Source organism: Eptatretus burgeri, chromosome 6, assembly GCF_056783735.1.
Source record: "Eptatretus burgeri isolate ZD-2024b chromosome 6, Ebu_testis_v1, whole genome shotgun sequence".
In the NCBI taxonomy this organism is placed as follows: domain Eukaryota; kingdom Metazoa; phylum Chordata; class Myxini; order Myxiniformes; family Myxinidae; genus Eptatretus; species Eptatretus burgeri.
The window spans coordinates 75,152,888-75,179,417 of NC_140966.1; the positions used below are offsets into that span (position 1 = coordinate 75,152,888).

The following is a 26,530-nucleotide window of genomic DNA, read 5'->3' on the forward strand; positions in this document are numbered from 1 at the left end:
GTAATGTTATCTGCTATGGGCTGGTGCCCCAACGTCACATCAATCACCTGTCTTCTGTAGAATCTAAAACTCACATCACAGGCAGGTTAGTGGTTTGTTTACGGCTGTCTATTTTCCGATTTGCTCCCTCTTGTCTCCACGTCCTCCGACATTACCCATCTACTCCAGGATGCAAGCTTTCTTCCATGAACCCTCTCCTGGTTAGGCTTTCAAATTACAGGCTATCTACTACTTCAACTCTTTTATTCCTCATTTCTCCTGTCTGTGGAACCACTTTGCAGAGGCTGTTTTGTTTCACTCTTACTTCCATGACTTCAAGCAATCAATGCACTGCCGTCAAGGTGAAAGCAACAGACCTTGTGCTTCGGCCTCATGTGGGAGATTTCAGGAGACAGATGTGATTCTGAGGTGCTTGCCCATAAGGGAAAGCAGTACACCAGCTATGGAGAAAGGTCATGCACAATGTGAGTCGCTTTGATTTTCCAGGGAAGGACTTGGATCGGCAGAGAATGCCCAGTCTGCGGCTGGTTTTGGAGACCATCCTTTTTGATGTGGTTGGCCCAAGAGAGGTCATGGCCCCTGGTGGGATAGTAGGACAGTGCAAGTCCTTGCAGGACCTAGTTTATCATTCCCCATCCAAAGCTTCAAGTTGTACAAATCCAATCAACACTGAGTTACTAATCAGTTCATGTTACTGAACATGCATTACACCGGGGAACAATTTTTTCTTATTATCTGTTGCATGAGATTTTTCAACTTATTCTATATATGTTTTCAACGCTGATTTCAAATCTGAAATCGGTTTTCCTCTACATGCCCCAATTTTCATGCAATTTTCGCAAAAAAGGACACCCATTGTTATTTGCACTCGGGATAACTTGAGAACTGGAGGTGCGATTTCGGACTTTAGTGGAAATATACGATGCCTCAACTGCTAAATAACTGTAGACCGTATTCGTTTTGCTGCTAACGATTTGCTCACTATTTATTTGACATCAATTTTCTTTATCTTCATTGATATTTATTTATCTTTTTTGATATTAGTGGGGCAACTTAGCATAACAATTGTGCATTTTGTGAGGAAAGCACAAAATTTGGCACAATAGTAGCCTAACATATTATGAACAGATTTGGATATTGGGCCATCTCAAATTCAGCCGCTGATGGCTGTGACAGCCATTTTCCAAGCTGTCATCAAAAATTTTGAGATGCCCCACTATATCTATCTATCTATCTATCTATATATATATATATATATATATATATATATATATATATATATATATATATATATATATATATATATATATATATATATATATATATATATATATATATTTATTCTTTAACTTTATGTTTTTCTTTGTTTCAGATCTGATCATGACTTCTTCAATAAGACATAAATGTGTAAATAATCCTGATGCATTCTGTTATGTATGTGGCTGCTCCACACTACTTCGTCAAAAGCGCAATATAACATCGTTTGTAAGGCGTGCCTATAAAGCCTATTTTGATGTTCCCCTTGGCGACCAAGACAAGAAATGGGCTCCTCATATTGTATGTCATAATTATGAGGAAATGCTTCGTGACTGGACAAAAGGAAAATGAAAGGGTCTGCCTTTTGGAGTTCCCATGGTTTGGCGAGAACCCAATGACCACGTAACTGATTGCTATTTTTGCCTGGTCAACACAAAGGGTGTCGGCAAGAAAAACTGGCAAAAGATCTCCTATCCCTGTATTCCCTCAGCAATTCAACCTACTCCGCACTCTGAGGAACTCCCCGTTCCAGTCTTTAATGGTTTTGTCTTATCTGAAGATGAAGGCAATGAACATGATCAGCAAGAGCACGAGGGTCGTGATGACGGGCTTCAAGAAATGGTTTCAAAATCCGAAGCCTTCTCATCTGATACCAGTCATCAGCCCCTCAGCAGTTTAGCCAACCAGAATTGAATGACTTCGTGTGTGATTTGGGGCTCTCCAAGAAAGCAGCTGAGGTATTAGCCTCCAGGCTACAAGAAAAAAAAAATCTACTTGACCACTGAGCAAATGTTTCATGTATCCGAAAGCGGGACCAGATCTTTGTCGCCTTTTTCTCAGAAGACAAGCAGTTTGTTTACTGCCACAATATACCAGGTCTTCTCAGGCAATTAGGTGTTATTTCGTATAATCCAACAGAATGGCGATCATTTCGGGATACCTCGAATGCGCAGCCTCAAGTGTATTCTCTTGCACAATGGCAATGTTTATGGAGCGGTTCCAGTTGGTCACTCAGTGCATTTGCGAGAAGAACATCATGACATAAAAATGGTCATGGACTTACTCAATTATCACGAGCACAACTGGATAATTTGTGTGGACCTGAAAATGGTCAACGTTCTCCTTGGTCAACAGAAAGGCTTCACAAAGTTTCCATGCCATCTCTGCATGTGGGACAGATGAGCTCGAGAGAAACGCTGGATTCAGAAGGAGTGGCCCATCCGTGAAACTCTGGAAGCAAGCATGCCAAACATTGTGAATGGCCCGATCGTCAGCCGAGAGAAGATCATTTTTCCCCCAATCCATATCAAGCTCGGCTTGATGAAACAGTTTGTGAAGGCATTGAGTACTGATGGTGAATGTTTTCAACATATAGTTTCTGCTTTTCCTGCTTTGTCTCTCGAGAAGGTCAAAGCAGGTGTGTTCGATGGACCTCAAATTCGTGCCCTTGTACGTGATGAGGAATTTGTAAGGAAGATGAATGACAAGGAAAAGACAGTGTGGCTGTCTTTGGTCGTAGCTATACAAAACTTTCTTGGTAACAAAAAGACAGATAACTTTGAGTTTCTGGTTACGAGAATGCTGTTGGCTTTTCACGATCTTTGGTGCAACATGGGTTTCAAGCTCCATTTCCTGAATAGTCACCTTGATCAATTCCCTGAGAACCTTGGGGCTGCAAGTGAGGAACAGGGAGAGCGCTTCCATCAGGACCTCATGACGATGGAAGAGCGCTACCAAGGGCGATGAGACAAAAATATTATGGTAGACTACTGGTGGAGCATTAAATGAGATTGCCCTGTGGAAGTCCACAAACGCAAGAGCGACAAGCGCAAATTCTTGCCTGAATAGGACCTATTTGAACTTTGCAATGTATCCCTATCAATTGTTCTGAATCACCTATCGGCTTAATGTCGAAATATATGTTAATTTAAATTTGCTGTTAATTAGGGTACCCTGTGAGTATGGGGTACCCTATTGTTTTTCTTCTGTTTATTATTATTAGGGTACCCTGTCATCCTGACAGGGTACCCTATTGTTTTTCTTCTGTTTATTTATTTTTCTTTATTATAGGGTTAGAGTACCCTGTCATTCTGTCATTAGAGTACCCTGTCATTCTGACAGGGAACCCTATTGTTTTTCTTCTGTTTATTTCATTATTATTTATTCTATCTTATTATTAGGGTACCCTGTGAGTACAGGGTACCCTATTGTTATTGTTAAGCTTATTAGGGTACCCTGTGAGTACAGGGTACCCTATTGTTACTGTTAAGTTTATTAGGACTTCAAGCATGGCTGAAGCTCTATTGAAATCGTTCGTATTATTATTATTATTATTAAAGGCGTTTTTATGTTCTACTGACCGATTTTGTGGCAGATCTGGAGGGAAAACTGTTCGATGAAATTGAACGAAACTTAACAGGATAATTACTCACCACCTGAAGTTTATACTATGAAACATTTGATGACGTGGGTCACGTGGTATGGCGGCCATATTGGATTTTCTCCAAAACCTAAAAACATCTTCTCCAGAAGGGATAATCTGACAGCCTCAATCTTTTGCACACATTTGCTAAAAGTTCCATGGTAATGTTAATTTGTTAATTTGGTCGAAATCGTTACATAATTCATATGATTTAAAATGATGCCGATTCGCCTCATTAAATATGCAAAATATGCAAATTAAAGTTGAAAAAATTTAATGACAAATTTAGATAGCACATAAACAGGGGACTCCCAATATATTTATACTATGTCTGTATTTGACCCCAGTGAGTCCCCAGCGCCCCCCAAAGTTGAAAATGACCCATTTTTGAAATGTCATAAAATGAAAACAACGCTTGGATGAAATTCAATGAAACTTATCCATTTAATAACTCTCCACCTGAAGTTTATACTTTGAAAATTTTGATGACGTAGGTCACGTGGTATGGCGGCCATATTGGATTTTCTCCAAAACCGAAAAACATCTTCTCCAGAAGGGATAATCCGACAGCCTCAAGCTTTTGCACACATATCCGATATTCCATGGGAATGTTAAGTTGTTAATTTGGTCAAAATCGTTATTTAATTTATATGATTTTAAATGATGCCGATTCGCCTCATTAAATATGCAAATGAGAGTTGAAAAAATTTAATGACAGATTTAGATAGGACATAAACAGGGGACTCCAAATATGTTTATACCATGTCTGGACTTGACCCCAGTGAGGCCCCAGAGACCCCCAAAGTTTAAAATCGCCCATTTTTGAAATGTCGTTAAATGAAAACAATGCTTTGATGAAATTCAATGAAACTTAACACCTTAATAACTCTCCACTTGATGTTTATACTTTGAAAATTTTGATGACGTAGGTCACGTGGTATGGCGGCCATATTGGATTTTCTCCAAAACCTAAAAACATCTTCTCCAGAAGGGATAATACGACAGCCTCAAACTTTTGCACACATTTGCGAGGTTCCATTGGAATGTTAAGTTGTTAATTTCGTCGAAATCGTTGCATAATTTATATGATTAAAATGATGCCGATTCGCCTCATTAAATATGCCAAATATGCAAATGAGAGTTGAAAAAATTTAATGACAGATTCCGATAGGCCTTGAAGAGGGGATTCCAAATATGTTTACACTATGTCTGTATTTTACCCCAGTGAGGCCCCAGAGCCCCCCAAAGTTGAAAATCACCCATTTTTGACATGTCGTAAAATGAAAACCAAAGAAGATAGACAAAAAGTGACCACACATTCTGGAAGATATTTGATGACGTGGGTCACGTGGTATAGCGGCCATATTGGATTTTCTCCAAAACCTAAAAACATCTTCTCCAGAAGGGATAATCTGACAGCCTCAATCTTTTGCACACATTTGCTAAAAGTTCCATGTTAATGTTAATTTGTTAATTTGGTCGAAATCGTTACATAATTCATATGATTTAAAATGATGCCGATTCGCCTCATTAAATCTGCCAAATATGCAAATGAGTTGAAAAAATTTAATGACAGATTCCGATAGGCCTTTTAGAGGGGATTCCAAATATGTTTACACTATGTCTGTATTTTACCCCAGTGAGGCCCCAGAGCCCCCCAAAGTTGAAAATCACCCATTTTTGACATGTCGTAAAATGAAAACCAAAGAAGATAGACAAAAAGTGACCACACATTCTGGAAGATATTTGAACGGTCTACAAGTTCTCCATTTACATTAATATGCAAATGTGGAGTTATTGGACTTTTTTGGGGACTTGAAAATTTGTCCAGCCTCGATTTGTCCAATGTGAAGTTTCTTTCTTTATCATGTATTGCTATGGGCTTTTCAATCCTTCATTGATATAACATGACGGACCCCGTAGCTGGACCCCATTGCAGACTTGAACTAACTTTCTAACTCGGAAAACCCATATCATGTGACAGGGTGATAGTGTTGAAATTTGTTAAAATGGAGGCACGCCTTGAAGCCCGGGATTACTGGTTTATCAGTTTTAATTAGGGTACCCTGTGAGTACAGGGTACCCTATTGTTTTTCTTCTGTTTATTATTATTACGCATTATTATTATTTTTCCGCCGGCATTTTGCACCCTTTTTCGCTTTAAAAATCATTTTCTCTGGGACACTAAGGCCGATCGACAGGAAATTTTCACCATAGTTTGTATCTTTTTTGATAGCACAATCACGTTATAATTATGACGTCATTGGTCACGTGGTGCGGTCGCCATCTTGAAAAAAGCGATAAACTTTGGACATCTGTATCTCGGAAACCGTGCAATGGAAATTTTTTTCGTTTGATACATTTTACTAAGCTCACTATGGGGAACACGTGTGATTTTTCGTGACGTCATAGGTGAAGCGATATACCAGTGAAAATTCGTCAAGTAGAACGCCGTATAGGAAAAATCTGAAATTTTTTGAGCGTCATCTACGCCAAAATTCATCGTCAAAAATGTTTTTTTTTGACGTCATCGATGACGTAATTTGGCCGCCATCTTGTTTTTTAGTGTTTTTAAAAAAAAATCTTCTTCTCCAGAAGGGCTGGACAGATTGAGGCGAGACTTTACAGGTACATTCCCCAAGAGGTCCTTTCTCAAGTTTGTTAATTTCTTGTTGACAGGTCACATGGTTTGGCCGCCATGTTGGATTTAAGAAAAATATTAAATAATGTTTTCTCTGGAACCACCTCACCTGTTGAAGCAAACATTTGCAATTTTCATCCACCATCGTGTGTGCACACATGGGAAAAATTATGACATCATGAGTCACCTGGTTTGGCCGCCATCTTGGATTCAAGGATAAATATTAATTAATGTTTACTCTGGAACCGCTGCATCTATATATGCGAAACCTGATATTTATAATTGAGGCGACATGTGAAACAAAAGTTTAAAATTTCAACCTGATCAGTCACACGGTTTGGCAGCCAGAATTATTTAATTATTTGAATCTAGTAGCCAGTAATAATGAAATTGAACGCTTTGTGCTGCCCAGTTCATAACTCGTCTATTCCGGGCCATCTCGAAGCAGGCCTGTGTTTGTATCACTATTAAATAATGTTTTCTCGGGAACCGCTTATCCTTTCAATGCGAAACTTTGCGACTATGATTTAAGTCTCATGTTGTATCAAAGGCGGATGGACTGGGTACCCGTTCATCACTGCCAGCAGTTATAAAGTGGCAGTTCTAGTTAGGGTACCCTGTGAGTTCAGGGTACCCTATTGTTTTTCTTCCATTTATTAGGGTACCCTGTCATTCTAACAGGGAACCCTATTGTTTTTCTTCTGTCTATTTCCTTATTTTTTATTATTTATATTTTTCCACCGGCAATTTTGCGGGTTCTTTTGCTTTAAAAACCATTTTCTCAGGAAAGGTAAGTCCGATCGACATGAAATTTTCACCATAGTGTGTATCTTTTTTGATAGCAAATGTAAGTGGTAATTGTGACGTCATAGGTCACGTGGTACGGGTGCCATCTTGAAAAAACCTAAAAACTTTGGACCTCTGTATCTCTGAAACTTTCTCGGGTAAAAATGTTTTCGCTTCATAAATTTGAATAAGCTCCTCATGGGGAACAGGGTTGATTTTTCGTGAGGTCATCGGTCAAGAGGTGTGCCGGTCAAAATTCGTCAGGTACAACGCTGAATCGGAAAAATCTGAAATTTCTTGAGCCTCATCTGCACAACAATTCACTGTAGAAAAAAAATATATTATGACGTCATAGGTCACTTGGTTCGGCAGCCATCTTGTTTTGGGAATTTTATTTAAAAAAAATATTCTCCAGAACGCTAAACAGATGGAGGCGAAACTTGACAGACACATTCCTCATGAGGTCCTTTATCAAGTTTGTTAATTTCTTATTGATCGGACATACGGTTTGGCGGCAATCTTGAATTTACCGTAAACCTTCAAACATTTTCTTCTCCAGAACGGCTGCACAGATTGAGGCGAAACTTTACACACACATTCCCCATGAGCTCCTTTATCGAGTTTGTTAATTTCTTATTGATCGGTCATACAGTTTGGCGGTCATCTTCAATTTACTGTAAACCATCAAACATCCTCTTCTCCAGAACGGCTCGTCAGATCAAGGCGAAACTTCACAAACGTATTGCCCACGAGTAGGGAATACAAGTTTGTTAATTTCTAATTGATAGGTCACATGGTTTGGCAGCCATGTTTGATTCAAGAACAATATTAAATATAGTTTTCTCTGGAATCACTGACCCGATCAAAGCGAAACTTTGTGACTGTCATCTGCAGAAAGTCCCATGTTGTATCAAAGGCAGACGTGTGGGTACCCGGTCATCACTGCCAGCAATTATAAAGTGGCAGTTCTAGTACTTTATACTTGATTATTCTTTTTCCGCCAGCAATTTGCGGGTTCTTTCGCTTTAAAAATCATTTTCTCAGGAACGGTAAGTCCGATCGACACAATTTTCACCATAGTATGTCTCTTTTGATAGCAAACTTAATTGGTAATTGTGACGTCATAGGTCACGTGGTACGGGCGCCATCTTGAAAAAAACCGATAAACTTTGGACCTCTGTATCTCAACGGTGCATTGGAAAGATTTTTCGCTTCATACATTTGAATAAGCTCCTCCATGGGAACAGGGGTGATTTTTCGTGAGGTCATCGGTCAAGAGGTGTGCCGGTCAAAATTCGTTCGGTACAACGCTGCATCGGAAAAATCTGAAATTTCTTGAGCCTCATCTGCACAATAATTCACCGTAGAAAAAATATATTATGACGTCATAGATCACTTGGTTCGGCAGCCATCTTGTTTTGGGAATTTTTTTTTTTAAAAATCTTCTTCTCCAGAACGGCAAAACAGATCGAGGCGAAACTTTACACAAACATTCCTCATGAGGTCCTTTATCAAGTTTGTTAATTTCTTATTGATCGGTCATACGGTTTGGCGGCAAACTTGAATTTACCGTAAACCTTCAAACATCTTCTTCTCCAGAACGGCTGAACAGATTGAGGCGAAACTTTACACACACATTCCCCAAGAGGTCCTTTATCGAGTTTGTTAATTTCTTATTGATCGGTCATACGGTTTGGCGGCCATCTTCAATTTACCCTAAACCTTCAAACATCTTCTTCTCCAGAACAACTCATCAGATCAAGGGGAAACTTCACCAACGTATTGCCCACGAGTAGGGAATATGTTTGTTAATTTCAAATTGATAGGTTACATGGTTTGGCAGCCATGTTGGATTCAAGAACAATATTAAATATTGTTTTCTCTGGAACCACTTATCCTATCGACGCAAAACTTTGCGACTCTCATTTAAGTCTCACGTCGTATCAAAAGCGGAGGTCTGGGTACCCGGTCATCACTGACAGCAGCTGTAAAGTGGCAGTTCCAGTTCAAATTGTAACTTACCAAATAAATGTTGAAAATGTTGAATTGCAAAATATATGTTTAATATAAATTTGCTTTTAATACAAATTGTAACTTACCAAACAAATGTTGATAATGGTGGATTGCAAAAAATCTAGAGCTTACAGAGAGAAACTAACTTCAGATTTGAATTCACACTCAAATTGGGTATGATTAAGTGCTGGTATCAATGCAACAAATACTTTTTTCCCCAGTGTTATACATCAATTTTCACTTGAAGACTTCCGCTATAATTTTAATAATCCAACTATGATAACGAGAAATGAATTTGAGTTTAATGGCAACTATGCAGTGAAGTCATTCAGTTGTGGCCACGTTGGTCTTGAATATTCTGTCCACTGATGCATCAAAATTGTCAATATTGTTCTGGACCACATGTAATGCATTCCAAACCCATATACAAACATTGCAGCTGGTTCAAGTTAACCAATCCAAATATCCAATGCTTGACATGTTAGAGGTGAGGAGGATTTATTTTTTCTTCACTCTTGATGCCCAGAAGTATTTTATGATGAACCAATAAGCACTCCTTTCACTTGTTCAGAAGCATATGGCTGCTGAAGCAGTTTTTCTTTGGCTCGGCACAATCCTGGACGGCCACCATTCCGACACAAGATACTCATTCTTCCCAGTAAGCTGGTACTCATGTTGCTGACCTCAGAAGGATGACAGACTGTCATCCAAACTGGTGTTATTTTAATGGTACATTGGGGGCTCAAGCCGAGGACCCTAAGATGTCAGGACATTTTATTATGGTTCTCTCTAAATTGGGTAAAAGGGTCTATAGATCTTCAACTGGTGTTTATTAAACTACTATTTAAGGGATCATTTCACAGATCATGCAGAAGTGATGAAGTGGGGTCAAATTATTTTCTGCTGTGCCTATTCATGAACTTTGCTGAGTACAAATTGTGGAAGGGTTCACCAAGTCAAAGGCTATTAGATAATGAACGAACAAGACATACCTCTTGAAAATATTCCACAGCTCAAGGTTTTGAATTCTTTCCACCCTGTTGACTTGGCAGTCTGGCAGAGTGATGTGGAATTTGGCCGCAACACCCTTGAACTCGTCTGAATCTTGGGGAACTGAAACACGCTTCACAATCAAACCAAAAAAGATGTCAGTGACGGAAGAGAAAAATTAACAATTCCAAGACAATCTAACATCTGTCCATCTGGCGTGTCAACTTTGCTTTGTTTAGGGGTGTGTGTGTTTGTCTCATTGGTTAAGAATCGTTTTTAAAATCCTAGTAGTCGGATCCGGATGCAGATCTTCACCTAAATCTAATCAGTTCGTCCTTGACACACACCCAACCTGTCCACAAGATTTCATCCGGATCCGTTCACCATTCTGAGATATCCTGCACATAGACAGAGTCAAACAGACATACAGACAGAGACAAACATAACCCCCTTCACCTTCAGTGGTGGAGGTAAAAATAAGATGTTTCTGGGATGTGTTGTTGTGCCTAAACTTCTGTCTCTGTCCCAGGAATCATGTTATGTGCATTTACTGCAACTCTGTTTTCTTACTTTGTAGCCAGTGGAAAAAACGAATGATTTGTCCCAGTCGTTCGGAATGCCACCGAGTCCAGGTCTCCTCTGTTTATCTCTGTGGTAGAAATGTTAAACAAACAAGGAAAGCGGGGGGTCCCGGAACCTTGGAAAACAGGTAGAACATTTACTACATGACATCATTCTCCATCCTTTCTCAGTAATCTCATGAATGAAAAAGAAGGTACAAAATGGTAGAACACATCAATGTAACAATAGCAGGAGAAAGTATTCAAGGACTTCCTCAATCCCAAAGCATGTATCAAAATACTTCATGAAAAACATTGGAGGGTAAGTAATTGTTTGGCAACTATTGGATCACTCTTGAGTGTGTGCCATTAAATTAAAGTACTCACTCCCTGATGAGTCTTGGCATGCTTTCTGACGATACAAACATTGGTCTCCTTCGCACATTCCTCTTCACCATAGTGGTAAAGTTCTGCTGATTCATTTCTGCAAAACAAGAATTGTGAGAAACTGTTGAAGGAGGAACGGTCTTGTTCAACTATTTTCCAATTGTAATATATATATATATATATATATATATATATATATATATATATATATATATAATTTCATTTGAGATTGCTAAAGCAAACATCGAAAGCCCCTTCATACTATTGAATGTTTTTGGAACAGTTTCCACCGAACAATAGCTACTGCGGTCAATGGCATTTCATTGAAGAAGTAACAGACCTGATGGCATCATGGAGTAGTCACACTTGGTAGCATAATGGTGAGAGCATCTGCTCTGTGTCTGGAAGGTTGGTAGTTCAAATCAAACCATGACAGAGTCATACCAAACAATGGTATGTGCTGCTTTGTTGTTTGACACAGCATTTTAAAAGAATAGTGTCCAGACAAACAACCACATGTTGGCAACCATTGTGCAGGCTTGATGGCCCAGTTTCACATACAAAATGTAAGGTACTGGTGTTGGATAAGAACGACAAGTGTGAAAATTTATAATGAAGATGAATAGGACTTTGAATACAAATGGACGCAACTGCACACGTGCACATACACATGACCAATAACACAAGGAAAAAAAAAAGACATAAAATGTCATAGCCCCCATTGTTTTAATAATTTTACTGTCTGGAGTTAGAGGGCTAGCTCATATTTATTTACAACTAAAATGGCCAAGTCTATCAGTCAGCCCTCTTTGATCATATTGCAAAATAAAGTTAGTTGGAAGTGTATGCCATCTTGTACTGTGCTTGTGCAAAGTTTGAACAAAATCAGCCATATTGGATCTGATCTCAAAAATTGATGGGTATATGTAAACCATCATTCATTATCGGTGTGCCATGTTTGAAGAACATCCGTAAGTGCATGTCCGAGAAATAGTTGAGGACGTGTTCAACATTGGATTAAAAAAAACAACTAAAATGGCCGCCAGTCGGCCATCTTGGATCCGACCTCGATAAAAAATAATGTGCATATTTCAGCCATCATTCCTTAACTGTGTGCCAAGTTTGAACAACATCGGTAAATGCATGTCCGAGAAATGGTTGAAGACGTGTTCAATACCGTTTTGTTTTTTTTACAACTAAAATGGTTGGCAATCTATTAGTCAGCCATCTTTTATGAGATCACAAAATAGAGTGAGGTGCACGTATATGTATATAATGTATGCCACCATCGACTGTGTTTGGGCCAAGTTTGAACACGGGCCACGGGCAAGGTGTTCGAGATAGAGCAAAATGGTTTCAAGACTTTAGGTGGGGAATGACCTCAAAATTATGCATAAAAAATATTGTCATCTGAGCTCTCAAAGTTTGGGCGGTCGTATGATTTTTATGTCAAAATTCGCAATTTTCTAAGTTCGTGACCTTGTGATCTAGACCTTGGGACGAAAATGAAAAAAAAAAAATCGAGCTCCGTGGGGCTATGCAGGTGCCATTGGGCTGACCAAATACCAAAACCCCCGTCAGATTCGACAAACCCCCGAGAAGAAGATGCAAATTGAAATCGGCTACCCCCTAAAACACACGTTTTTTGGGCGTGGCTCCGCCTATAATGGGCGCACCACGCCCATTTTCAGAAAACACAACGAGATGATGATATAAACCTCCCACCAAAATTTTGTCAGGATCGGATCAAAACCCACGGAGCTATGCTCGGGACAGACAGACAGACAGACACACAACTATAACGAATATAGTGGTCACTTATTTTATTCGTGAAAATATTTTTTCGTGAACCAGGAATTTAGTGACACCTCATTTGAAGTATTGTGTTCAGGTTTGGTCACCATATCTGAGGAAAGACAGAGCTGCCATAGAGAGGGTAAAACGTAGGGCTACTACATTAATCATGGGCCTAACTGTACTCAGTTATGAGGAATGGTTGAAGGAGACAGGACTTTTTTTCAGATAGGAAGTGATTGGGGAGTCCTCCCGTGAGAGTCTCTTCTATCTTTAAAGTTTCACATCGATCGGGCCAGCGGTTGAAAAATTTTTTAAAGCAAAAAATATATAGATGTGCACACACAGACAGACAAAGAGACAGACAGGGCATTACAATAGTCTTGCCCTGAAGGGTTTGGGTTTGTCTGCTTTTAACTTGTGGGACCTCCTTGTCAGACATTGCACTCATGTTATCTTGGCATGATTCCAATGCTGCTCCTTACATTCCCTCGTTGACACCATTCTGGTTAATCTTCACACCATTTTGAGATGGAACTCGGCATATTGACTTGTGTATATCCTCGGAGCTTATTCATCCCTCCAACCTCTCCAGTCCTTCAACCACCTCATCCTTTTCAGCTTGGAGTGCCCTTCTTCCTTATCTACTCGTATATTGCAATATTAACAGCTGATTTTGGTTCTTCTCCATGCTTCGGCAATTTATCTTCTGAGGACTGGTTGAACCTGATGGACTGACTGCCTCCGTCAACTTCACCATTTGTGAACACCCTCCAGACTTGGATCCTTACGGGGCTCACCACCAACCTTTCTCCCATTTATAACTCACTGGGGTTTAATGTGCAAACTGTTTAATTAAATCAAATGGAAGACCAAATACTGCAGTGGCGTCATCAGAAGGAACCCGAAGAAGTAAAGATCAAAGATGGAGTCATCAGGAGGAACCTGAACAGGATTCCGGTTTCAGCCACTACTCCACAACCTTCAAACCCATCCAGGCGCAGTCAAGTGAGCCTTCCAGAAAATTTTCTGCAAGAATTCACTACTCCTATACAGATTGATCACTTTTACTCTTCATGTCTCTTTTTATTTATCTAAGAAAAGAAAAAGCAAGAATAGAATGATTAAGGACAAATGTGAAAAAATAGAAAGAAATGTGAAAGTAACAACGAACTGAGTTGCCACATCAAGAGTTGTGAGTTAACGTATGTTGGTAGCTGCATTGCTGGATGGAACATTCGTACTTATTTAAGTTGGGGATTCTTTGGAAAGTCAGTAATTGTTGCATTTAATTAATATTATTGTGCAGTGGACATGAAGGATGAATAAATATTTCTTATAAAATTACCCTTCTGTCTCCTGTCATATGTCGATTTCACCCTTAAAACAACACAAGAGGCACATCAGTGTCTTTACTCATTTTCTGTCGTGGCACCCTCAGGGTTAAGGGTGCACTCGCCCTGAGGTCGACACGTAATAACATCAAAAACTACAAAAGTTCGATATTGCACAATGACTTTATGGACACTCTGTACAGTGTTGATGTATCATGGGGATGATGGGCCATAAATGGTTATCTTCTGAGGACTGGTTCACTTCTGACTTCTGAGGACTAACAGCTCCTTCAATAGCTTGTGATCACTACTGATGCAAATTCTCACCAGAAAAGTCCATGAGGTATGAGTGACTGCCGGCGGTGAATGTCAATGTAGTACTGTCATCAGCTTTATTGGCTTGTTCCAAGATATCAGATGTGACATCACAATTGCTATGCTTTGAGGTCTGGGGGGAAATGGAGAAAACTTGAGAATACCAGAAAAACAGGATTTCATCATTTTAAAATTTGTATTTGAAAGACTGTTTCTGCATACCTCTGAAGAATACTCAATCCACTTTCCATATTCATCCGGCCAGTACCAGCACCACTTGGTGGCAAACAAGACACCTCCAATTTTGGAGACGGTGCTGTCTGTGCTCAAGCGGCGTACAGGATGTCCTCCCAACGTCATCTTCAAAAAGTCAACTGGGTATGCAGCATTACTGCAACTGTAAAGGTGGTCAGGAAGTGGTCCTTTTGACCTCATGTCGGATATTTTTCGGTTTATAAAAGGAAAGTTGACCAATTTAAAATGACAAATAACAAAATCGTTCTCCTTTACATTGCCAAGTCGTGAGCATAAAAGTCATGCGTCAGATGACACTGCCATCTGATGCCTTTTGAATATCTCCAATTGGCATAGCAAGTCAAAAGAACAAGGCTCAATGCAATTTTACACAAGAGGATCTGCAGTTGATTGATTCACAAATTGTAAAAAACAGAAAATACAAATACATAAAGTGAATGAATGAATATTTGCTATTTCGGAATCTATAACACAAACGTTGGGCTGTAATGTGTTTCTAAATTCGACATGTAACTCTACGTAAATGCACAAAACACAAAGGGTAAAAAACAGAATCTGGATCCAACCTGTCAGTTTATTTCCTGGCACCTTCTCTACTGCAGTAAAAGGATTTTGAGGGTAAAAGTTGAAAGATGTTTTTAGTTTTCTGACAGTTTGTATGTAATGCAGACAAGCAAGTCCATGGCTTCCAAAATTATTTTCTAGCGAAGCAATGTACAAATTCCAAAATGCATCATGCATTCCCAAGAGCGAAAGAGAACGAGGGACTACCTTTGCACATGCCCAACAATAGCACAATAATAGGTAGCCAGGCATAAACCGGCCTATCCACAACACTCCATCGGTGGGAAGGTCAGCAAACCAAGGGGGAATAGGTCCTATGCAGGATACAGCTTAAGTGAATCCTGAGATCACCAGTTGATCACCAAGAGCCCCACAACCACACCACCTTATGTTTCCCAAACTGCACGATTTTCTATCCATCCACACTAACCACATTGCAACACGATGTGCTTCTGCCACCCTTCTGTCCATTTGTGCATGCTCCATGAGCATTAATTGTAGTGCTCTTATCCAATCAATAGCATTCACCATTACCTCATCCAATTTCAGTCCAATCAGTGACATGATCTATTTGGTCATCAATAACGAGATCAATGAGTTTCAAGTAGCATTACTCGTTGGTGTTTGTCTAAAATGGATTTTTACATCATATTCGCCACTGATCTGTCTTACCTCGGTTTCAATCACGACCCAGCTATATACTGTCATCCCAGTGTTTCACAAGCAGAGCGATTCATCATTTTGTGTGCCGTCCCAAGGATGGACATTAAACTCAGCGTCCCATCCACTGGAATTAGTTGTTGGATGTTAAAGATCCTTGGTGTCCTTCATGAAGTATTGGTAAGCTATCGCCGGTACCATGGCCAAATTTGAAATTCCTGGCCTAACTACTGCTGGGAGGGCAATTGCAAACTTCCCAGTATAACCCTTGCCAAGAAACCGCTTCTGTAGCACGGATGCTCAATAACAGAGCATGATACATCAGAATATATCGAGAAAATGGCTGACCTGTTAAATTCAGGATCACAGAATTCCTTCTCAACGTCCTCCATGTTCGGAATGTCTTCCCATTTGGAGTCCCAAGGCTGCCACTGCCAGCGGTAAGGTAGATGATAGTGCATCCGAGGACATTGTTCTGTTAACAGTGAGGGATCATTCTGAAAGGTTTATCTATAGGTGTTTATACATTTAGAAAACAGACCACAACACAACCTTCAGGATGGGAGAATAGCTCATTAGGTCAACTGATTAAATCCGATACCTTGTTCCACTCGCAAGATGGAATCAGGAGCTGGTCTACACTTGCAATACATCTTAGGACCATCTGGCAAACATGCCCATCGAGTTCCTTAAAATCTCTTTCAGTCCCTCAAACTTTTGGGCCTCACCATCACCTCTCTTGAGCAAACCACATGTCCAAATTGGTCTGCAAAGGCTGCCACTCACAAGACATTCTCTGTTATATCAAGTTTCTCCTTGGCAAAAACTTCCACCAACTTACAAGGCTTTCACCTGTAGCTTGATGAAGTACATATTGGTCTCCACCTTTGGGTGGGCACCCCTGCCTCATACTTTTGAATTCTGGTCTTACACCCTGTGCCCTTTCAATGCTCTTTCCACCTCACTCCCCCCTCCCAACACCCCCTTGTCCTGCTCATCTCCAAGGTGAACACAGTCTGACAGAAACCAATTTCTGGTAAAACTCCCAAAATCCAACTTCAGTCCTCTCTTTTCCTTATTTATCTCACCTGTGGAACCAACTTCCACAGTTTGTTCAATCTCATTCTCCCCCCCCAGGGCTTCAAAATGGCTGTTTTCCTCCTCCATAAATCTTGCCCGATCTATATTCTTGATATCTTCTACCCTCATTAACCCTCCCCAGCACCACCATTTCCTTACCATATTAAAAAAAAAATTCCTCTTTTCTGTCCTTTGTTCCATTGCTGTGATAACTGATATGGTGAATGGCTCCATCACACAGACCTGGACATGATAAGGCACTAGTCAGCTATTTGGAACATGACGTTGAACACCAGAAAGTCACATGCTCTCATACGCTCTCCATAATAATCAGCAATTAAATGATCGAATACTCTTCTCTGGAATGCCACTGAAAAAGGTTCAGTCCATGGACCTCCTTGGTTGAAGTATCTGCCAAAACCTTTTATGAGAGGATCAGTTGAGTCACCATCTGGGTATTCCCCAAAAAGGAAAGGCATTACATAACTCATCATGGTGCACAAAGCTTTCATACGGAGCCCCGAATAATGTGGATCCCCACTCTGGGCTGGGACTCCTGCTTCACACCTTGCTGCTATTGAGACGTCGAAAACAAGCCCTTCTGAACCCAATCACCCATGGTATTTTCAGACAGGGGGTGGATTCCCAAGCACTGTCAGTATCTCACAGCTCTCTATTTTATCCAAGTTTATGTTTGGTTTTACTACTCCTGCCCTCCAAGCAAACCCAGGTCTCACGTGTTTCTCAAGAAAACCCACACCTGTTCACGCTCCCAAAGTCCAGGCGAGTTGTCCACCTGCATTATTCATCGCATTATTCTCCCAATTGTAGAATCCTCTCCCTGTGTCTGTTTTCTCGTCCTTCTCACTTCAGTCTATCAAATGCATAGCCCATCACTACCTCATTCACTCACCATGCACATCCACAATCTCTTTGACACACACTCAATCTATCACATTAATTTCCTCTCTTGACCATTGTTGGTCGATTTTGTGTCATATTCCTCTTTTCCTCATTGTGTATGTCCATTTCTCCCACCCACACCCTGTGGTAATTTGTGAATCTCCTGCCCTTTGTCGTACAGATATTTCATGAACCGAGAACCTCGTATAGAAAAAGAAGTCAAAAAAAATGCAGTGGTACAAATTGAGTGACATAGAGGGAAAAGCTTGGCATCGTGTTTATGAAAGGTTCTTACCATAATTTCTGCAGTTCTGCCGGAGGTGATAAACACAAATAGTTTTTCCCCAAACATTATTCCCAACTTTCTTGGGCTGTTTCCCTGTAAATAAATATCATCAAAAGTTAACAATGACCATGCCACTTCAGGTGGGTGCATATCTTTATGACTTTTAAAAGTGATTACTTTTTGGATGTTTGTTATCTATACAGTCATAACAAATTGTGTGTGTGTGTGTATACGCAGTGGTTAGGGCAGCGGCTTGGGATCCAAGAGATCCTGCGTTCAAGCTCCGTTGGGCCACTGAATTAATACACCAGGGGGTTGACTCAGCCTGTCATCCTTCCGAGGTCGGTGAAGTGAGTATCAGTGAACTGGGCCGGTGTATAACCCGGTTAAAATAGGTGTACCATATCCTTGTGTCGTAAGAGGCAACCAGGGTTGCGTCAGGAAGGGCATCCGGCGTAAAACATGTGCCAAATCACTATGCGGATCATAAGGATGATCCGCTGTGGCGAACCCAAACGGGAGCAGCCAAAAGAAGAAGAAGAAGATTTTTACATATATATATATATATATATATATATATATATATATATATATATATATATATATATATATATATATATATACATATATATTGTTGCGAATTCGCGCCCGCCGGCGTGCGAACGGCCACGTGACTCGAATCGCGGCACGTCGCCCACCGGACGGAAAATTCTGTCGTGACCCTCCGGGAACTATCACCCGCAGACAGTCACGGGTGGGCCTTTCGGCCTCACCACGATCGTGCCAATCGGCCACCCGCGTGGGATAGGGTTGTTCGCCAAACTCGACCTACCTAAGTACCCACGCGAATGGTAGACAGGGCGATCGTACCTCACCGCAGGCCGACACCGGAAATGAACCGCTTAAGCAGTCCATTCCGTGCTATCAGGATAACCGAGCGGTGTTGTCATCGGCCTCGACGGTTCCGATTAATTATCGGGCGTATTAAGCCCACTACGAACCCGTTACGTGAAGCAAGATGGAGATTCAATTAAAGAAACGAAACGAAACGGGAAAACAGTTCAACATAATGCACATGTATTCCGCGGCACACGGAGAGCACACATATACAGCCAAACAGAATGCACATATATCAAATGCTACAAAAGAAACAATGACGCAGAGACACTACCGACTACGCGAGCACACGGCAACACTTAAACAGTTTTACTTTACAGACGGCGCCAACAACACATTTACTCAAAAGCAAAAGAAAAGGCCACCCTCAAAGACAAGGGGGCAGACGGGGCCTGTGTCCCAATATTTGCGCGGGACCTGAAGGAGCGGTCAGGTCTGCAAGACCGGGTGGGTCCTACCCGCGTCTTCGTGATGAGCCGCAAATGTGGCAGCGCGGCGGTGCCCCGACTTCGTGCTCCTTCGCGGGTTTCGTTGGCACCGCTTGGAGTGGGGTGGGAACGGGGCCCCCTTTTCGCACTATCTCAGCGCGGGGGAAATAAAGGGGGAATTGTTGATGCTCTGGGGAAGGAGTATAGCTGGCTTGCTTGGGTCCCGTGACGAGTGATTCCACCGCGACCTCGTCGCCGACCGCCGTCTTCCTTGCCTCGGACCCGAGCTCCTCGGACTCTTCCCCCAACTCTCCTCAGCCGACTGCCGAAAACCACCGGGACACCCTCGCCTCCCGACTCCACTCCGCTCTTCCAAACTGACTCTGCCCAGATTTGCCTTGCGCTCGGCGCTTTATAGGCCGGCAGGAGAACCCACATGCAAATTTCCGGATCCGGATGAGCTCGGGGGCGGAGTCACGCTCACCCATTGGACGGAGAAAAAGGGGCGTGAATCTCCCCTGATCCTAGAATTTGCATATCTCGATTCCACACAGACGCGCCTGGAGGTGGGGCCAAACCGCCCCGCACTTGCTGATCGGACGGATCAAAAGTGGGCGTGTAGCATTCCTGATCCGAATTATCCTCGGAAAGACCGCATTTTGCACGAGCCCAGGACAGCCCAACGCTCGGTGCTCACAGGTGGTGTGGGAATGACCGCAGAAGGAGAGAGGTGAAGGTGGTGGAGGGTATATGATGGTGGTTTATGGCCATGGTGCCGTTTGGAATGGCGGTGATGCGATGTTTGTGGGAGCGCGTTGTGAAGGTAAAGATCGTGGCTGTTGGCGTTGCTGTTGTTGTATGATGGTTAGAGCGTGGTTGGTTCAACATAAAGATAGAACAGAAAAACGGCTATCTCAAAGCGTCGCAGCCCGAATGAATCACATTTATTCCCTCTAAACAACAGGTTTGGGGCTAACTACACATGTACTTACAGAGATATCTCACCTATGGGACCTGAATGGTGGTTTGCGAATTTCCACAACCGTAACAATATATATATATATATATATATATATATATATATATATATATATATATATATATATATATATATATATATATATATATATATATATATATATATATATACATATGCCCGGTGTATGCCCCGGTTAGAATAGGTGTACCATATCCCTGTATGTCGTAAGAGGTGACCAGGGTTGCGTCAGGAAGGGCGTCAGGAATGTTGGGACGATGACTGGCAAAGGGCGAGAGTTGGCTGATATGATGGAGAGAAGAAAGGTGGACATACTGTGTGTACAAGAGACCAAGTGGATGGGGAGTAAGGCTAGGAGCATTGGAGGTGGTTTCAAACTGTTCTACCATGGTGTGGATGGGAGGAGAAATGGTGTCGGGGTAATCCTGAAGGAAGATTATGTCAAGAGGGTATTGGAGGTGAGGAGAGTGTCTGACCGAGTGATGAGTGTGAAGTTGGAAATTGAAGGGGTGATGATGAATGTCATCAGTGCATATGCCCCACATATGGGGTGTGAGATGGAGTATAAAGAAGATTTCTGGAGTGAGTTAGATGAAGTGGTGGAGAGTGTATCCAAGGATGAAAGAGTGGTGATTGGAGCAGATTTCAATGGGCATGTTGGGGAAGAGAATAAAGAGGATGAGGAGGTGATGGGTAGGTACGGTCTCAACAAGAGAAATGTGGAAGGGCAAATGGTGGTCGAGTTTGCAAAAAGAATGGAAATGGCAGTGGTAAATATGTATTTCAAGAAGAAGGAGGAACACAAGGTGACATACAAGAGTGGAGGAAAGTGCACACAGGTGGATTACATCTTAAGCAGGAGATGCAACCTGAAAGAGACTAGCGACTGTGAGGTGGTGGCAGGGAAGAGTGTAGCTCGACAGCATCGATTGGTGGTCTGTAGGATGATTTTAGAGGTAAGGTTGAGGAAGAGAGTGAGGGCTGAACCAAGGACCAGATGGTGGAAGCTGAAGGAGGAAGACTGTTGCGTGCAATTTAGGGAGGAGGTGAGACAGGCGTTGGATGGTGGTAAAGATGGGTGGGATGATTGGGCAACAACAGCAGAAGTTGTGAGGGAAATAGCGAGGAAGGTACTTGGTGTGACATCTGGACAGAGGAAGGACGATAAGGAGACTTGGTGGTGGAATGAGGAAGTACAGGAAAGTATAAGGAAGAAGGGGTTGGCTAAAAAGAAGTGGGATAGTCAGAGAGATGAAGAAAGTAGGCAGGAGTACAAGGAGTGACGGCTAAAGGCAAAAAGAGAGGTGGCAAAGGCCATGGAAAAGGCGTATGACGAGCTGTATGAGAAGTTGGATACAAAAGAAGGGGAAAAGGATTTATACCGATTGGCAAGACAGAGGGACCGAGCTGGGAAGGATGTGCTGCAGGTTAGGGTGATAAAGGACGCAAATGAGAATGTGCTGACGAGCGAGGAGAGTGTGTTGAGAAGGTGGATGGAGTACTTTGAGGAGCTGATGAATAAAGAAAATGAGAAAGAGAGAAGGTTGGAAGAGGTGGAGATAGTGAATCTGGAAGTGGGGTGGATCAGTAAGGATGAAGTGAGGACTGCTATGAAGAAGATGAAAAGTGGAAAGGCGGTTGGCCCAGATGGTATACCAGTGGAGGCATGGAAGTGCTTAGGAGAGATGGCAGTGGGGTTGTTAACCAGATTGTTTAATAAAGTCTTGGAAAGTGAGAGGATGCCGGAGGAGTGGAGATTAAGTGTGCTGGTTCCGATTTTCAAGAATAAGGGTGATGTGCAGAGCTGTGGAAATTACAGAGGGATAAAGTTGTTAAGCCACACCATGAAAGTGTGGGAAAGAGTAGTGAAAGCTGGGTTGAGAGGAGAGGTGACGATCTGTGAGCAGCAATATGGGTTTATGCCAGGAAAGAGCACCACTGATGTGATGTTTGCTTTGAGAATGTTGATGGAGAAGTATAGGGAAGGCCAGAAGGAGTTACATTGTGTGTTTGTGGATTTAGAGAAAGCTTATGATAGGGTGCCAAGAGAGGAGTTGTGGCATTGTATGAGGAAGTCAGGAGTGGTGAAGTATGTGAGGATCGTGCAGGATATGTATGAGGAGAGTGTGACAGCGGTGAGGTGTGCGGTCGGAATGACGGACCGATTTAAGGTAAAAGTGGGATTGCACCAAGGATCGACTCTGAGCCCTTTCCTGTTTGCAATGGTGATGGACAGGTTGACGGACGAGATCAGACTGGAGTCCCCATGGACTATGATGTTCGCGGATGACATCATGATCTGTAGGGAGAGTAGGGAGCAGGCTGAGGTGAGCCTCGAGCGGTGGAGGTACGCACTGGAGGGAAGGGGAATGATAGTAAGTCAGAGTAAGACGGAGTGCATGTGCGTAAATGAGAGGGAGGGTGGTGGTATGGTGCGGTTGCAAGGAGTTGAGGTGGGGAAGGTGGATTGGTTTAAATACTTGGGATCAACTGTCCAAAGTAACGGAGAGTGTGGGAGAGAAGTGAAAAAGAGAGTGCAGGCAGGATGGAGTAGGTGGAGAAGAGTTGCAGGAGTGATTTGTGACAGAAGGGTAGCTGCAAGAGTGAAGGGGAAAGTATTGTTACGGATTCGCGCCCGCCGGCGTGCGGGCGGCCACGTAACTCGAATCGCGGCACGTCGCCCACCAGACGGACAATCCCGTCGTGACCCTCTCGGACTAACGCCGGGAACTAGTCACGGGTGGGCCTTTCGGCCTCACCACGATCGTGCCAATCGGCCCCCCGCGTGGGATAGGGTTGCTCGCCAAATTCGACCTACCTAAGTACCCACACGGAGGGTAGACCGGGCGATCGCACCTCGCCGCAGGTCGACTTCGGACACGGGCCACTTTAAGCGACCCGTTCCGTACTATCGGGATAACCGAGCGGTGTTATCGTCAACCTCGACGGTTCCGATTAATTATCGGGCGTATTTAGCCCATGACCAACCCTTTACGTGAAGTAAGATGGAGATTCAATTTGAGAAAAGACGAAGCGAAACGGGAGAAACAGTTCAACATAAAGCACATTTATCCCGCGGCAAACGGAAAGCACACATATACAATTACCACAATTATGCACCAAAAGCAAATGTAACAAAAGAAGAAACAACAATTACGCACCAAAAGCAATTGCAACAAAAGAAACACAATGCAGATCTACTCCCGACTACGCGAGCACACGGCAACACTTACACAGTTTTTACTTCACAGACGGCGCCGACAACACATATACTCCAAAGCAAAAGAAAAAAGGGGCCACCCTCAAATACAAGGGGGCAGACGGGCCTGGGGCCGAGACCGCGTCGAGCCTACCCGTCTGGTGATGAGCCGCAAAATGGCGGCGGTGCCCCGACTCCGCGGGCCTCGCTGGCACTGCCTGGAATGGGGTGGGAACGGGGCCCCCTTCTCACACTATCTCAGCACGGGGGGGAAACAGGGGGGGGGTTGTTGATGCTCGGGGGAAAGAGGATATCTGGCTGGCTTGGGTCCCGCGACGAGCGACTCCACTGCGACCTCGACCGCGTTCCCGGCCTCCCCTCTCCGCAGCTCCCCGACTCTGTCATGAGCGCAGACCTCCACAAAGCTCCTTGGCTTCTCCAGACTCTCCGGACCCCGACAGACACTCTCTCGACTGATTTCGCCGCCGCCACAACTCTCCAACTCTTCCCTGAATCGCCCCGCGCTCGGCGCTTTATAGTGCGACAGGAGAAACCATATGCAGATTTTTGGATCAGGATCGGCTCGGGGGCGTAGCCACGCTCGCCCATTGGACAGAGGAAAAGTAGCCGTGAATCATTCCTGATCCTCGAATCTGCATATATCGATTATACTCCGACGCGCCTGGAGGTGGGGCCAAATCGCCCCACGCTCGCTGATAGGACGGAACAGAAGTGGGCGTGAATCATTCTTGATCCGATTTCTCGGAAAGGCCGCTTTTTGCACCCGCTGCTTGGTGCGCGCCCTGTACGAGTCCAGGATCGGTGCCCACAAGCGGCGCGGGAATGGCGGTGATGCGATGGTTGCGAGAGCGAGATGTGACGGTAAAGGTCGTGGCTGTTGGCGTTGTTGTTGTTGTTGTTGTTGTGAAGCGGCGTTGCGGTTGGTGGTTGTTGTGTGATGGCGGTTGAGACGTGGTTGGCTCAAAATAAAGATAGAACAGAAAAACGGCTATCTAAAAGGGTCGCAGCCCGAATGAATGACATTTATTCCCTCTAAACAACGGGTTTGGGCTAACTACACATATACTTACAGAGATATCTCACCTATGGGACCTGAATGGTGGTTTGCGAATTTCCTCAACCACAACAGTATATAAGACGGTAGTGAGACCAGCTATGTTGTATGGTTTGGAGGAGGTGGCACTAACAAAAAGACAGGAAGCGGAGCTGGAGGTGGCAGAGTTAAAGATGCTGCGATTCTCGTTGGGAGTGACGAGGATGGATAGGATAAGAAATGAGTATATTAGAGGGACAGCGCTGGTAGGACGGTTTGGAGACAAAGTGAGAGAGGCGAGATTGAGATAGTTTGGACATGTGCACAGGAGGGAAGCGGAGTATATCGGGAGAAGGATGTTGAAGATGGAGCCGCCAGGCAGGAGAAGAAGAGGAAGGCCAAAGAAGAGGTTCATGGATGCGGTGAGGGCAGACATGCGGGTGGTTGGAGTGTCAATGGAAGATGTGGAGGATAGAGCGAAATGGGGACGGTTGATCCGCTGTGGCGACCCTTAACGGGAGCGAGCCAAAAGAGGAAGAAGAAGATATATATATCCTGTATATATATATATATATATATATATATATATATATATATATATATATATATATATATATATATATATACTGTATATATATATATATATATATATATATATATATATATATACATATATATATATATATATATATATATATATATATATATGTCTCCTCCATACCTCCAAAACTATGAAACCTATCAGCCTGAAACTTTGCCTGCATACGAAATATGTCTCCTCCATACCTCCAAAACTATGAAACCTATCAGCCTGAAACTTTGCCTGCATACGAAAGGAACTGCAAGGAAGTGCATGATGAAAATTTGGTGTTTGGGTTAATTAAAACACTCATATTGAAGCTAATTAACAGCCTTATTTAAATATATCCTTTATCAGGTGCATCCTCGGTCACCGCTCTCTCTGGTGTCTAAAGGTGTATCCTAGGGGTCTGAACCCTCATTGGGGTCTGAAGCCACCATGTTTTTATGGCTGGCTCAACCATGCCTTGTCTTGGAATAGGATGCAACAATTTCTTCACGATAAAGTTTTTTTTTTCACTTTCCTCACTCATATTATCGAATGCCTGTTCATCTGGGTGCATTGCTTTTGTACGTGCTGTAGTTTTCAAATAAGGAGCTCCATTGTAAGTTGCACTTTTCCATGATATACTCTGACAGACTAATTAAAGTATATCATCGAAATATTATTTTGGCTTTGAGGATCGCATATCGTCTGGACTAAATTAGTGTCGAAATCTGGAGGGAAATCTGATAATTTAATGAAATGACGAGTCTTATAACTTAGCCGATATACCAAGTTACGTTAAGCAAGCAAGGCTGTTTCCTCCACCATACATACACAAGAAAATGTGTAATTTCCAAAGCATTAAACTTATCTTTTACTACTGTTTGGAGAATTATATTGAGTGAACAAATGATTTAGGAATGTGCCAAAATTAACCAGCTTCATCGAGCTCTATTATACAGGGGGCTGCAAAAGTAGGTATACAGTAAGGATTATACCAGTATCACCAGTATTATAATAGTGGTGCTAGAATTCATTTAATCCATTAAAATCAAAAACATTTGAGGGATTAATATGTTTATTATTGGTATGTTATTGATATGCTTGTATAATCAATAAAATAAGTTTTGTGCTCACGTTTTG

General features: G+C 42.5%; 1 protein-coding gene across 1 annotated transcript in view; it reads right to left on the reverse strand.

The window, feature by feature from the left end:
• Nucleotides 1-26,530, reverse strand: part of LOC147025085 (protein mono-ADP-ribosyltransferase PARP12-like) — a 46,095-nt gene that overhangs the window by 1,564 nt on the left and 18,001 nt on the right. Inside the window, exons 4-10 of the mRNA XM_085885699.1 lie at nucleotides 18,257-18,340; nucleotides 16,327-16,453; nucleotides 14,722-14,896; nucleotides 14,512-14,632; nucleotides 11,057-11,153; nucleotides 10,680-10,758; nucleotides 10,112-10,242 (exon numbers count right to left, since the gene is read on the reverse strand). Coding sequence (XP_085741825.1) covers nucleotides 10,112-10,242; nucleotides 10,680-10,758; nucleotides 11,057-11,153; nucleotides 14,512-14,632; nucleotides 14,722-14,896; nucleotides 16,327-16,453; nucleotides 18,257-18,340 — 814 coding nt within the window. The remainder of the gene's footprint in view (nucleotides 1-10,111; nucleotides 10,243-10,679; nucleotides 10,759-11,056; nucleotides 11,154-14,511; nucleotides 14,633-14,721; nucleotides 14,897-16,326; nucleotides 16,454-18,256; nucleotides 18,341-26,530) is intronic.